Source organism: Rhinopithecus roxellana, chromosome 4, assembly GCF_007565055.1.
Source record: "Rhinopithecus roxellana isolate Shanxi Qingling chromosome 4, ASM756505v1, whole genome shotgun sequence".
NCBI classification, from domain to species: domain Eukaryota; kingdom Metazoa; phylum Chordata; class Mammalia; order Primates; family Cercopithecidae; genus Rhinopithecus; species Rhinopithecus roxellana.
In genome coordinates, this window is record NC_044552.1 from 157,750,272 (window position 1) to 157,765,179 (window position 14,908).

The 14,908-nt window shown below is 39.5% G+C and overlaps 1 protein-coding gene across 1 annotated transcript in view; it reads left to right on the plus strand.

The window, feature by feature from the left end:
* Window positions 1–12,712, plus strand: part of SLC22A2 (solute carrier family 22 member 2) — a 43,461-nt gene extending 30,749 nt beyond the window's left edge. The window contains exons 10-11 of the mRNA XM_010368488.2: window positions 2,262–2,361; window positions 11,981–12,712. Coding sequence (XP_010366790.1) covers window positions 2,262–2,361; window positions 11,981–12,047 — 167 coding nt within the window. The 3' untranslated portion in view covers window positions 12,048–12,712. The remainder of the gene's footprint in view (window positions 1–2,261; window positions 2,362–11,980) is intronic.
* Window positions 12,713–14,908: the final 2,196 nt, after the last annotated feature.

Below are 14,908 nucleotides of genomic sequence, written 5' to 3' on the forward strand. Positions count from 1 at the left end.
TAGGTCAAAGAAATATATTTTGGGGTAAAATATTTTAATTTTTTTTTGTCTGTCATGTGATATTATTCTGTGGTCAGGTTGGAATTTGCTATCTTATTGCTACAAAGAGTCTGTTACGTCAGTCTTAAGATGTGTTTTCATGTTACCACTGGTGACTTGTGCTTGAACTCCAAAAGGGAGAGGGTATAATGAGACATGTCTGACTCCCACCCCTTTCCATCAGGGCTTGAATGGGGTGGGGTGGGAGTGAAAAATCTTGAAGTTTTTCAGTTCAATTCAATCAGTTGGGGATCTTCGAATTTTGTTTTTGGTTTACATTTGTGAAGTGGTATTTTTAAAGAAAAACTTCTGCTGAATTAAATTTATAAGAGTTTAATTAAGCAAAGAATGATTCGTGAATCAGGCAGCCTCCCAAGCCAGAGTAGGCTCAGAGATTCCAACACAGCCACATGGTGAAAGAAGATTTATAGACAGAAAAAGGAAAGCCACGTACAGAAATCGGAAGTGAGGTACAGAAATAACTGGATGGGTTACAGCTTGGTGTTTGCCTTATTCGAACATGGTTTGAACAGTTGGCCATATTTGACTGGCTAAAACTTGGTGATTTTGTAACCATCCAAGGGGTTCACCTTGCCTGGTGCCTAGACAGAGCCAATTTCTCAAGAGAGTGGAATTGCAATAGAGAAAGAATAATTCACACAGAGTCGGCTGTGTGGGAGACTCAAGTTTTATTATTACTCAAATCAGTCTCCTGAGCATTCGGGCATCTAAGTTTTTAAGGATAACTTGGTGGGTGGGGGAAGCCAGTGAGGCAGGGGTGCTGATTGGTCAGGCATGAAATCACAGGGAGTCAAAGCTGTCTTCTTGCACGGAGTCAGTTCTTGGTGGGGGCCACAAGATCAGATAAGCCAGTTTATCAATTTGGGTGGTGCCAGCTGATCCATCAAGTGCAGGGTCTGCAAAATACCTCAAGCACTGATTTTAGCAGCAGTTTAGAAAGGATCAGAATCTTGTAGGCTCCAGCTGCATGACTCCTAAACCATAATTTCTTATCTTGTGGCTAATGTTAGTTATACAAAGGCAACCTAGTCCCTAGGCAACAAAGAGTTCTGCTTTGGCTGTTGTCATCTTTGTTTTAATCTATAAACTAAGTTTCTCCCAAAGTCAGGTCAGCCTATACCCAAGAATGACAAGGACAGCTTGGAGGGTAGAAGCAAGAGGAAGTCAATGAAGTTAGATCTCTTTCACTGTCTCAGTCATAATTTTGCAAAGGTGGTTTTAACTGGCACAAGAGTAGGCTACAGTTCGTTTGCCATTCCATCTAGGTTATAGTTCACAATGTACAGATAAACCTTCAGGCCAAACTTAAAATATGTAAGGAGGCAGTTATAGGCTAAATTCGATTTGACAGTATGTTATCCCAATTTATATAGGAATGTCTGGAGCACCAGAAAGATTACAGAACTTCCCAAGGCCTTGAGACCAGTATGCGAGGGGCCAGAGCTGGAGCCCAGGCCCTCAGAGCTTGGGTTCTGTGCCCTGCAGCTTCTATTTCAGCCATTTTCTGAGGGTGTAAAAATAGAGACCGCATGCAGTGTTCTGAGACCTCAAAACTAGTAAAGAATCCACATCCTATTTTCTGTATTCTATTATTGTGAAACACATAGAAATACAACTTTAAAAGATCAAAACTTTTATCGGAATCTAAAGAAACAAAAACATGTAAGTGTTTATTATTAAAGATTATAGCTAGAGACAAAAAAAAAGGAATAATGGGAATTTAATGAACACCTGAATTTAAACTAAAATCCTGGCTATACTTTTTAGTGCTCTTACATCGTAATAAATACATAATTCATTACTTTTATTTGCTAGAAATGACCCAAGTGTCTGACTTATTTTCCTTACTAAGTGATTTATACTGGCAGCATTATGGTCCTCCTTTTTAAGCAGTTCATTTTTTGCAGAGTTATTTTCTAACTCCAAAGTATCTTAATATGGTGGCAACGTCCTCTACCCTAGAATAACCTTGACTCAAAATGTTAAGTATTTCGTTTCCCTATTAGGAATAGTAATTCAATGGAGTTTGGAACTGGTATAATATTTATAATGGAAAATACAGCAGTCAGAGATGGCAAAGGAATCTGTAAATAAGTATAGAAAAACACCAAAAAAAGTTTTAAACAAAAATAAGGGAAACGCTAATTATAGACCTTGAGTTTTTCAGTTCTTAATGTGATTTTCATCTGTTTGGCTTTCAGCCGTGGTTGGCTTGGTTGCTGGAGGTCTGGTGCTGTTGCTACCAGAAACTAAAGGGAAGGCTTTGCCTGAGACCATCGAGGAAGCCGAAAATATGCAGAGGTAGGCAGTTGAAAGTTCTAAATGAACTGTTCTATGAAGGTTTTAGGACAACCCTGTAGCTATTTGGAAAGAATTAGATTGACTTCATACTTCACACCATACACTGAGATAAATTCAAACTAAATCAAAGACTTGAAAGCATTTAAAAAATCAGTAAAATTACAAAGACACTATACGAGAATTTCTTTAAACTTTCATGTGGAGAAAGTCTTTCTAAATATGACCCAAAAAATCCAGAATCCATAGAAAGAAGGTCAATATGTTTGCTTTCATTAAAATAAAAGATTCTGCATTAAACAACTACCATAGGCTAAAAATAAAATTATAAACGTGAAGAAAATATTTACTACTCTACATTGGGCTAATTTTCCCAACAAATCTGTAAGAGCAACCACCCAATAGAAAAAAAAATAGGCAACATATGTGAGCAAATAATTCAATGAAAAGGAAATAAAAACAGCTCTTAAATATGTGAAAATATGCTCAACCTCCTTCGTAGTAAGAAAAGTTCAAATTAACACTGCACTAATCACTACTTGGATTGTCAAAAATGAAATTACTTGGTAACACATTATGTTGGGGAAGAATGGGGAGAAACAGCCTCCCGTGTTGCTCTTAGGAGTTAGATACCTCTGTAATGGACAGTGCAATAGTAGGATAAAAATTACACACATGGGCTGCGCACGGTGGCTCACGCCTCTAATCCCAGCACTTTGGGAGGCCGAGGTGGCCGATCACAAGGTCAGGAGATCGAGATCCTCCTGGCTAACACGGTGAAACTCCATCTCTACTAAAAAAAATACAAAAAATTTAGCTGCGTGCGGTGGTACACACCTGTAATCCCAGCCACTGGGGAGGCTGAGGCAGGAGAATCACTTGAACCCGGGAGGCAGAAGTTGTAGTGAGCTGAGATAGCGCCACTGCACTCCAGCCTGGATGACAAAGCAAGACTCCATCTAAAAAAAAAAAAAATTAATTAAATTAAAATTACAAACATGTATATCCTTTAACCTAGTAACTCTACACCTCTAGAAGTTTACATGTACAAAGTGACATGTGTACAGGACTAGTCATTAAGGCATTTTTTTATAACAAGAGTTTGGAAACAACCTAAATGATCATGAATTAGAACACCAGTTAAATAAATAAATGATATGCCATTCTGTAAAATTATACAGCCATTAAAAAGAATGAGGCCACTTCACGTACACTGACAAGGAAAGTTCTCCAAGACATATTGCTGATGGGGGAAAAAACAAAACATAGAAAAATATATATCCTATCATTTGTGTAAAAATAGGGAAAGACATATATATGAATACTTGTATCTCAAAAATGTACAAGAACCATAACACTGGTTGTCTGTGGAATAGAGTGACTGTGGGATACAGGTAGAAGGGAGACTTCAATGCTTCCTTTTTGTAATTTTGAATTTTGGACCATATGAGCCCATTCAAACAGTACATTAAAAAAATTCTAGATAAAGACAAACCTGTCTGACACTCTCCCCACAAATTTGTTTATACAGTATGTTTAGATATTTTTATTTATTTTCTTCTGACTCCATTTTTGGCCTGCTGATACCACAAACAACTGATTTTTATTCATTTTACCAAACCTTCATGTTTAACATTTTCAGTACTTGGGCAAAATGCTGGTAAATCACAGTGGTCTGAGGCTTTTCCTAGAACTTGAGTCTTAGATTTGGAAAAGGCCTTTGAATCCGGACAGAGGTCACATACTTGCAGCCTGCAGGCCACCAAGTTCTCCAGTGCTTTCTTTGGCCTATACAGTATTTTTTTTTAAAGTGGGAAATTCCACATAAACTGGATTTCCAGGATCTGTTTTTTAAAAAGCAGAAGATTTGGTAACACGGAGAAGATATTTCCTCTTGTTGTCAATTTGTAGGAGCTGAATGATGGCTTGGCTTTCTGAAGGGTTTGCCCTCTGCAGGAGGCCACAGTCCCCACTGTTTCCTATTGTCTTTGGTACATTGTATGATCTGCCTGGTGCATGTAGACATTTGAGTTGGAGACCTTTCATCTAAACCAACCATCTCCAGCCCTGTACCCCTCTCCCCATGCAGCTTCCCACACACATGGGCACCTCCCGTCAAAGACGGTCTAAATCCTGTTTACTGTGGTATCACTGGAACTCAGCACGGTGCCTGGCATACATAGAGCAGGAGCTTACCAGTTGTTTGTGGAATAAATGCTGAGGTTCTTTCTACAGCATCCCGAATTGAAGTTTCTTTCTCTAGCCAGCGCCCGTGCCAGGCAGGCAGTAATATGTGTAGTGAAGAGCATGACCTGTGGAATCTGAAGCCCTGCTGTCACATTTCTCATGTGTGTGGCTTTGTTGCCTTAAGGCCCTAAAGCCTCAGTTTCCTCATCTGTAAATGGGGACAACAGTACCTACTCACTGGATTAAAGAAGAAAATATGTGTAAAGTGCCTGACACTAATTAAGTGTCAACTGGGTCCTAATTAAATTGTTATGGTTCCTAAGGGCACTAAACTTGTCCTAGTTACAAATATAACCTGGGGACTTATACCCAATACCTTATCTTACTTCTTAAGCCTGTTTTCCTTTCTGTAAAATGAGGATAACAATAGCTAACATTTACTAAGTGCTCTTACCCAGTGCTTTCCAACTGACACTCACCAAGTGTCAATAAAGTGCCTGACACTAATTAATTAATGTCTACAAGCCCCTGCTATTATTCACAGAAGCTTTTGTAGTTGTTCTATAAAACAGGAAAATACATGCCTAGACTATTTATTGGAAATCAAATTTTAAAATACATTCCGAGTTGTTGTAAGATGGAGAAATGTAGCTCAGCCACACACACATACCTATGCTTGTCAGAGTTGTTCATTTTCATTAGGCTGGTTCAAAGCAGGCTAAAGAGATATTTCAAAAGATCATTCCTGTTGTTATTTTATATTCTTTCCATTTATATGATCTACAGATACTGCTATGAAGATTTGCACTGTTCTTGTTTCTGTATTACATAACCCAGTTCACCACGCACTGAGAGATATGTGTAAGACTTGGGGAATTGCAAAAGAGTGGGAGCGGTGAGGGCTGAGACAGAGCCAGAGAACAGTGCGCCTACAGAGGGAGGGATAGGTGTGGCCTGCAGGTGGCAAAGATGTCTGGGAGCAGGAGGGCAGACCACAGCTGTCACTGAAAACTGACCCCAAGAACAGTGTCATATGCGCTGAGAGCCAGCAGAAACAGGGCAGGGCAAGAGCCCCTCCCTCACCAACCAAGTCATTTGGTTCCTAAGGGCACTAAACCTGTCCTAGTTATAAATTAGCCTGCATGGACTTTTACCCTATTCTTTATCTCACGTCTCACTTTTTTTATCTCTCTATTTTTGAGACAGTCTCCCACCGGTTACCCTGGCTGGAGTGCAGTGGCTCAATCTCAGCTCACTGCAGCTTCAACCTCCTGGGCCCAGGTCATTCTCCCACCTCAGCCTCCCAAGTAGCTGGGACTACAGGCATATGCCACCACACCCAGCTAATTTTTTTGTATTTTTTTAGTAGAGACAGATTGCGCCATGTTCTCCAGGATGGTCTCAAACTCTGGAGCTCAGGTTATCCACCCACCTTTGCCTCCCAAATTGCTGGGATTACAAGTGTGAAGCACCATGCCTGGCCCCTTATCTCACTTCTTAAGCTGGTTTTCCTTCTGCAAAATGAGGATAACAATAGCTAACATTTACTAAGAGCTCTACCCGTGCTTTCCCTGCCCTTCCGGTGCACCTTCTTTTATTGCACTTCATTTTATTGCATTTTGCAGATATTGCATTTTTTAACAGATTGAAGGTATACAGCAACCCTACATTAAGCAAGTTTATTTGCAGCATTTTTCCAACAGCAGGTGCTCACTGTATGTCATTGTGGCATGTCTTGGTAATTCTCACAATATTTCAAACTTTTCCATTATTATCATAACTGTGATGGTGACCTGAGATCAGTAATCTTTGATACTACTATTGTAATTGTTTTAGTGCACCACAAACCTTGTCTGCGTAAAACAGCAAGCTTAATTAATAAAATGTGTGTGATCTGACTGTTCCACACACTGATCATTCCCCCATCTCTCTTCCTTTCCTTGGGCCTTCCTCTTGCCTAAGACACAACCATATTGAAATTAGACCAATTAATAGCTCTACAATGCCCTCTGGGTGTTCAATGAAAGGAAGAGTTGCAAGTCTCAACTTCAAAGCAAAAGGCAGAAATGATTAAGCTCAGTGAGGAAGTCATATTGAAAGCCAGCACAAGCTGAAAGCAAGGCCTCTTGCACCAGTTAGCCAAGTTGAGAATGCACAGGAAAAGTTATTGAAGGAAGTTTAAAAATGCTACTCCAGCGAACACACAAATGAGAAAATGAAACAGCCTTTTTGATGATATGGAGAAAGCTTGAGTGGCCTGGACAGAAGATCAAACCTGTCACAACATTCCTTTAAGCCAAAGCCTAATCCAGAACAAGGCCTTAACTCTCTTCGATTATATGAAGGCTGAGACAGGTGAAGAAGTAGCAGAAGAAAAATTTGAAGTTAGTAAGGTTGGTTCTTAAGGCTTAAGGAAAGAAGCCGTCTCCATAACATAAAAGTGCAAGGTGAAGCAGCAAGTGCTGGTGTAGAAGCTGCAGCAAGTTCTCCAGATCTAACAAAGATCGTTGATGAAAGTGATTACACTAAACAACAGATTTTCAATATAGACACAACAGCCTTCTATTGGAAGAAGATGCCATTTAGTACTTTCAAGGTGACGGGGGAAAAATCAGTGCCTGGTTTCAAAACTCAAAGGACAGGTTGACTCTCTTGCAGCTGGTGACTAGAAGGTGAAGCCAATGTTCAATTACCATTAAAACCCTAGAGTCCCTAAGAATTATGCTACATCTACTCTGCGTGTGGTCATGGAATAACAAAGCCTGTGTACAGATAACAGTATATCTGTTTACAGCACGGTTTATTGAATATTTTAAGCCTGCTGTTTAGACCTACTGCTTAGAAAAGAAGATTGCTTTCAAAAGATTACTGCTCATTGACAATACATACACCTGGTCACCCAAGAGCTCTGATGGAGATGTACCTAAAGATTAATGTTGTTTTAATGCCTGCTAACACAACATCCATTCTACAGCCCATGGATCAAGGAGTAGTTTTGATATTCAAGTATTATTATTTAAGAAATATACTTTATAAGGCTATAGCTACCATAGATGGTAATTCCTCTAATTGTTCTAGGCAAAGTACATTGAAAACCTTCTGGAAAGGTTTCACCATTGTAGATGCCACTAAGAACATTTGTGAATCATTGGAGGTCAAAATATGAACGTTAATGGGAGTTTTGAAGAAGTTGATTACAACCTTCATGGATAACTTTGAAGAGGTCAAGACTTCAGCATAAAAAGTATCTGCAGATACGATAGAAATAGCAAGAGAACTAGAACTAGAAGTAGAGCCCGAAGATGTGACTTGAATTGCTTCAACTTCATGATAAAACTTGAACAGATGAGGAGTTGCTTTTTAGAGATGAGCTTAGAAAGTAGTTTCTTGAGATGGAATCTACTCCTGGTGGAGATCCTGTGAACATTGTTGAAATGACAACAAAGGATTTAGAATATTACGTAAACTTAGTTGACAAAGCAGCATCAGGATTTGAGAGGATTGATTCCAATTTTCAAAGAAGCTCTACTGTGGGTAAAGTACCATGAAACAGCATTACATGCTATAGAGAAATCTTTCATGAAGGGAAGAGTCAGTCAACATTGAAAACTTCATATTCTTGTTTTAAGAAGTTTCAACAGCCACTTCAACCTTCAGCAACCACTATCTTGATCAGTCAGCAGCCATCAACATAGAGGCAAGAGCCTCCACCAGCAAGATTACAACTAATTGAAGGCTCAGATGATTGTTAGCATTTAAAAAAAAGTATTTTTAAATTACATTGTTTTCTTAGACATAATATTGCACATTTAATAGACTACAGTATAGTGTAACCATAACTTTTATATGAACTGGAAAACCAACAAAAATGTATGACTCACTTTATGGTAAAATTTACTTTATTGTGGTGGTCTGGAACTGAATCCCCAATATCTCTGAGGTATGCCTGTATTCCCTCATTGAATCCTTGCAGCAACCCTATGCAATAGGTGTTATTATTATTAACCCCACTGACAACTGGAATATAAAAACAGGCCAGAGAAAGTAAAGGACTTGCTCAAAACCACACAGCCAATAAGTGACAAAGCCAAAGTTTCAATCCTGGCAGCTAGATTTTGTGGCCCATGAACTTGTCTCACCATCAGAGGGTTGGGCTTATGAATGGGACAATGCAATGAAGCACCCATCACAGTGCCTGGTATTTAGTTAGTAGTCACTCACTGGTGACTGATGTTGTTGCTGCTGCTGCTATTGCCATTTTTATTGTTGCTGTTGTTATTGGTACTGCTGCTATTGTTTTTGCTGTTGCTATTACTGTTGTTATTGCTATTGTATTTGTTTCTACTGTTGTTGCTGCTGCTGTTATGATTATTGCTGCTGTTGCTACTGCTGCTGCTGTTGTTGCTGCTGTTGTTGCTGCTGTTGCTGCTGCTGTTGTTACTGCTGGTGTTCCTACTGCTGTTGTTGCTGCTACTGTTATTGCTTCCGTTGCTGTTGCTGTGCTATTGTTCCTGCTGCTGTTGCTGTTGTTGATTGTGATGCTATTGTTGTTACTGATGCTTCCATTGTTATTGCTGCTGCTGTTGTTGCTACTGCTGCTGTTACTGTTGTTGCCTCTGTTAGTGTTGTAGCTGTTGTTATTGCTGCTACTGTTACTGTTGCTGCTGTGACTATTGCTGCTGTTGCTTTTGTCACTGCTGTTGCTGCTGTTGTTGCTTTTGTTATTGTTGAAGCTACTGTTGTTGCTGCTTTCTTGCTGTTGTTGATGCTTTTGCTGTGGTTGTTGTTTTTGTTCCTGCTGTTGCTGTTCACCTTTGTTATTGTTACAGCTACTGTTGTTGCTGCTCTTGCTGCTGCTGCTGCTGCTGCTGCTACTGATGTTGTTGCTGCTTCTGCTATTGCTGTTGCTGCTTTTGCTGATGTTGCTGTTGTTGGTGCTATTATAATTCTTGCTGCTGCTGTTGTTGCTGCTGTTGCTTTTGTTGTTGCAGCTACTTTTGTTGCTCCTCTTGTTGTTGCTGCTGCTATTGCTACTGTTGTTGCTTTTGTTATTGTTGTTGCTGCTACCATTGCTGACATTGCTGTTGCTGCTGCTGTTGTTGCTGCTACTGCTATTGTTGCTGTTTCTATTATTATTGCTGTTGTTGGTTATGATGCTGTTGCTGTTGCTGCTGCTGCTGTTGCTGAAATTGTTGCTGTTGTTGTTGTTAATGCTGTTGTCATTGCTACTACTATGGCTGCTGCTGCTGCTGTTGCCACTATTGCCACTGCAGCTGCTGTTGTTGCTACTGCTGATGTTGCTGCTGTTGTTACTGTTGTGGTTGCTGCTACTATTGTTGCTACTGTTGCTTTTGTTGTTGCTGCTGCTTCTGTTGTTATTGCCATCGTTGATTATGATGCTGTTGCTATTGCTGTCACTGCTGCTACCATTGCTGATGCTGTTGTTGCTGCTATTGTTGCTGATGTTGTCATTGCTGCTATTGTTACTGCTGTTGCTGTTATGATTGCTGCTGCTATTGCTGTTGTTATTGTTGCTTTTATTGTTGTTGCTGCTCTTGCTGCTGTCGTTGCTGCTATTGCTGCTATTGTTGTAATTATTGCTGCTACTGCTGCTGCTGTTATTACTGCTATTTCTGTTGCTACTGCTGCTGTTGCTGTTGCTATGGCTATTGTTGCTATTGTTAACTGTGATGCTATTGCTGTTGGTGATGTTTCTGTTGCTATTGCTGTTGCTGTTGCTGATACTGTTGCTATTGTTGCTTTCGTTATTGTTGCTGTTGTTGCTGCTGCTGAGACTGTTGCTGTTGCTGCTATTATTGTTGCTGCTGCTGTTGCCATTGTTACTGCTGCTATTGTTGCTGCTGTTGTTGCTGATGCTGCTACTGTTGCTATTGCTGTTGCTACTATTACTGTTGCTATTGCTGCTACTACTGCTGCTGGTGTTGCTGCTACTGTTGTTGCTACTATGGTAATGATTGCTGCTGCTGCTGCTGCTGCTGTTACTGCTATTACTACTACTACTTCTGTTGTTGCTGTTGCTGCTGTTATTACTGCTACTCCTGTTGTTGCTACTGCTGCTCTTGCTATTTCTGTGGCTATTGTTGCTGCTGTTGTTGCTCTTAATTGTGATGCTGTTGATTCTGTTGCTATCATTGCTACTATTGCTAAAATTGTTGCTGCTGTTGTTACTATTGCTGTTGCTTTTGTTATTGTTGCTACTGCTGTTGTTATTGCTGCTACTGCTCCTGTTGTTACTGTTGCTATTGCTATTGCTGATACTATTGTTGCTGCTGCTGTTGCTCATGTTGCTACTGTTGCTGTTGCTGTTACTACTGAGGCTGCTATTGTTGCTATTGCTGTTGCTGCTGATGGTATTACTGTTGCCATATCTGTTGCTGCTACTGTTACTGTTGCTGTTGTTATTACTATTGTTGCTACTGTTGCTTTTGTTGTTGTTACTGCTGCTGTTGTTGCTGATGTTTCTACTGTTGCTACTGCAGTTGCTACTGTTATTACTGTTGTTGCTGCTGTTACTAGTATTGCTGCTACTGTTGCTGCTGTTGTTGCTTTTGTTGTTCCTGCTGCTGCTTCTATTGCTACTGTTATTTCTGCTGCTGCAGTTGTTGTTATGGTTGTTGGCACAGAGACCAGAGGAGCTCAACTGACTTGATTGTACCTCCCCATCTGGAGCTTTAGAGAATTCCAAAACCATAGGGTTATTTGGGTAAGCTTCTGCCACCCCTCGTCTCAGATTGGATTGGTCCAGAAATTGAGACAAAACTAACCAACTCCAGTTTGGGGAAATTCTGTGAGGTGCTGGGTGGCTGGGAGCAGCCCACACCTGATTCAATATTGCTACAAACAGAAACAGGTCCAAAGGGCATGGCTGGCAACAATAAAATGAAGAAAGCAACATTTATATGATGAATATCAGCAATGTCCTGGCATTCACGAAGACAAGATGATTGAGAAAACTTGCAACTTGAACAAATGTTTTAATTGCATTCTTCATTTATCAAGCTGTTGAAAAGTAAATACACTTTGAAAAAATAATTTTTCAAATTCTATTTGCTTAACTAATGATAACAATGTCTAGATTTTGCAATCTTTATCATTAACTGATATAAGATTAAGTTTAGTCTTTACCCACATTCTCTATTACAAAGAAAGGTGAACACCCTAAATAAAAAAGGAACTTATTTAAGCCAGTTCCAATTCAATAAGAGAATTTTAGGAATAACTCTGTCAACATGAGTTATCAACAAGTTCTGTCCATTTTCTTTGTGAGACCCACCATTCAGAATACATTGCAAGACTAATCCTGAACAAAGTTTATAATCATTTATTGTTCCTCTTATTTATTACCCACTTTATTTTGGTTTTCAGCCTCCTCATAATTTTTTTCTCCCCTCTCCATTTTTATTTCTTATTGCAGACCAAGAAAAAATAAAGAAAAGATGATTTACCTCCAAGTTCAGAAACTAGACATTCCATTGAACTAAGAAGAGAGACCATTGCTCCTGTCATGACCTAGCTTTGATGGCAGCAAGACCAAAAGCAGAAATTCCTGCACTCATCACAAAACCCATACAACTCAACCGAACTTACCCCTGAGCCCTATCAACCTAGGTCTACAGCCAGTGGAGTCTATTGTACACTGTGGAAAAATACCTATGGGACCAGATCCTGCCAAGTTCTTCCAGCTCACTTTATTCTCAGCATTCCTAGGACATTGGACATTGGTTTTCTGGAGGGTTTTTTCCCATCTTTGTGTTTTTTAAATTTGATTATTTTCTCTACAATACCATCTAACCAGAATACACAGGGGAACCGTGGGCCAGGGAAACAAAGTAGAAAAAAGTCTGAAAAACAGAAAAGTTGGGAGAGGAGCATCTATTTTCTTAAAGAAATAAACCACCAAAACAATATAAAATTGTCCAGAATGTATGTCAAGAACTTTAGATAGGCCTTTCAATAACATGGGTGAAGATATTTTTGAAAATACATTGATTATTATCTAGGTTAGACTTAAAGTGAATCTCAAATAAAAGAATCAGGAATACAACTTATGTAATCATGAGGTCCTTCCATATTTAGACTGTGTAAGCATAAATGTGTATTTTCTACAAAAGATCTTGAGAAGAGTTCAATAAAAATGTTAGCATTATAAAACCATTGATGATCATTTTTTAGTCTGGTAAAAATGTCTCAAAATTTGTGGATATTAAAATATGTTTAATATTTTATAAAAGTAATATAAATACATTTTTTAAAGCTAAATATTATGAGGCTTATAATGAGAAACAAAATTTCCTCACACTATTTCACCTCTACTAATTTCTTAGAGAAAATTTTCGACTATTTTAGGTGAATTTTCCCCCTGAGATTCCTCTCCATACATCTAAATAACTTCTTTATTTTGACATTTCTTGATTTTTTGGTTTAAATATTATCTATTTACTTTTCAATATAAAAGATAAAAATGTAGCTGTCTTCATCTCTCCCTTCATCCCAACACACAGCTTTTCTGTTCCCTTTAAACTTTATCACAATTTTATTAAATCAAATAGTGAACTTTCATGTCATTGTGGCTATTAACACTGAGTCACTTAGTGTATTATGATTATGCTTCCTTTCTTTTATAGTATGTTACTTTTCCTGAACACTGGATTTTTTTTTTATTGCTTTGTTTTCTACATATTCCTCATTAATTTTCCTCTAAGCTGTCTGACAGAATAATAGTTCTCCCCTCAATGTATTCAAATACATTACACATTGGTTTCTCTTTTCTTTTGTTCTGAGAGACCTCCCACCTGGAGGCCCCAGCCCTCCTGCTCCACTGTGGCCTGGTGGATCTCTAGGTCTGCAGCAAGACTGTTGCCCTGGGCTCTCTCTCCCCACCTTCCTGGGTGTTCCTTTTGTCTCCTGTCTCCTAGATGCCATCTCCTTCTTGATTTTTGTCACATTTTAAAGAAGCATAACTTCCAGTAGCTTCCTGAGAAAGCAGGCATGCTGTCCTCCCACAGTCTCTTCTGTGGCATCAAATGTTGAAACCTGAAAATGACATTTCTCAGAGCCTTCACCACCTGGCTTCCTATAAGGCTCTACCAGTGGGTGATACTGCCAGAGATGGGAAGGAAGGAGTAAGAAAGAAGAGAAATGTTGATATTATAGGCTGTAGAATTGCACCATAGGCTGAATTCATACCCTCATCAGGTCTCTTAAACAAAAGTTACAAAATGGGTAGGAAGGAGGGAATCTCAGAATTGGAATGGAGACACTGAGTGAACTCAAATGAATCTGAAGATCTTGAACCCCCATGATATAGTTTGGCTCTGTGTCCCCACCCAAATCTCACCTTGAATTGTAATAATTCCCATGTGTCATTGGAGGTACTGAATGCAATGTAATTGAATCATGGGGGCAGGTTTTTCCTGTGCTGTTCTTGTGATAGTGAATAAGTCTCATGACATCTGACGGTTTCATAACAGGGAATTCTCCTTCACATGCCAGGACTCCTCTTGCCTGCTGTCGTGTAAGATGTGCCTTTGCTCCTCCTTTGCCTTCCACCACAATTGTGAGGCCTCCCCAGCCACATGGAACTGTGAGTCAAACCTTTTCCTTTATAAATTACTCAGTCTGGGGTATGTCTTTATTAGTATCATGAGAACAGAATAATATGATAAATTGGTACTAGTGTCAAATAAAAGTTTTGAACTCTATAAAATATTTAAAGAGATTTATTTGAGCCAAATGTGAGTGACTATGGCTTGTGACACAGCCCTCAGGAGGTCCTGAGAACGTGTGCCCAAGGTGGTTGGGGTACAGCTTGGTTTTATACATTTTAGAGAAGCATGAGGCATCAATCAAATGCATTTAAGAAATACATTGAATTGGTCCAGAAAGGCAGGACAACTCAAAGTGAGGAGGGCATGGCAGCAGCTTCCAGACTATAGGTAAAGTTAAATATTTTCTGGTTGACAATTGGTTGAGTTTGTCTAAGATCTGGAATTGATAGAAAGGGAATGTTAGGTTAAGACAAAGATTGTGGAGGTCTGTTCCAAGATGGCCAAATAGGAACAGCCCCAGTCTGCAGCTCCCAGCATGATCAATGCTGGATGGGTGATTTCTGTATTTCCCACTGTGGTACCTGGTTCACCTCATTGGGTCTTGTTGGACAGTTGGTTCAGCCCACAGAGGGTGAGCTGAAGCAGGGCGGGATGTTGCCTCATCCAGGAAGCACAAGAAGTTGGGGGATTTCCCTTTCTTATCCAAGGGAAGCCATGACAGACTGTACCTGGAAAAATGGTACATTCCCACTAAAATACTGCACTTTTCCAACAGTCTTAGCGAACGGCACAAC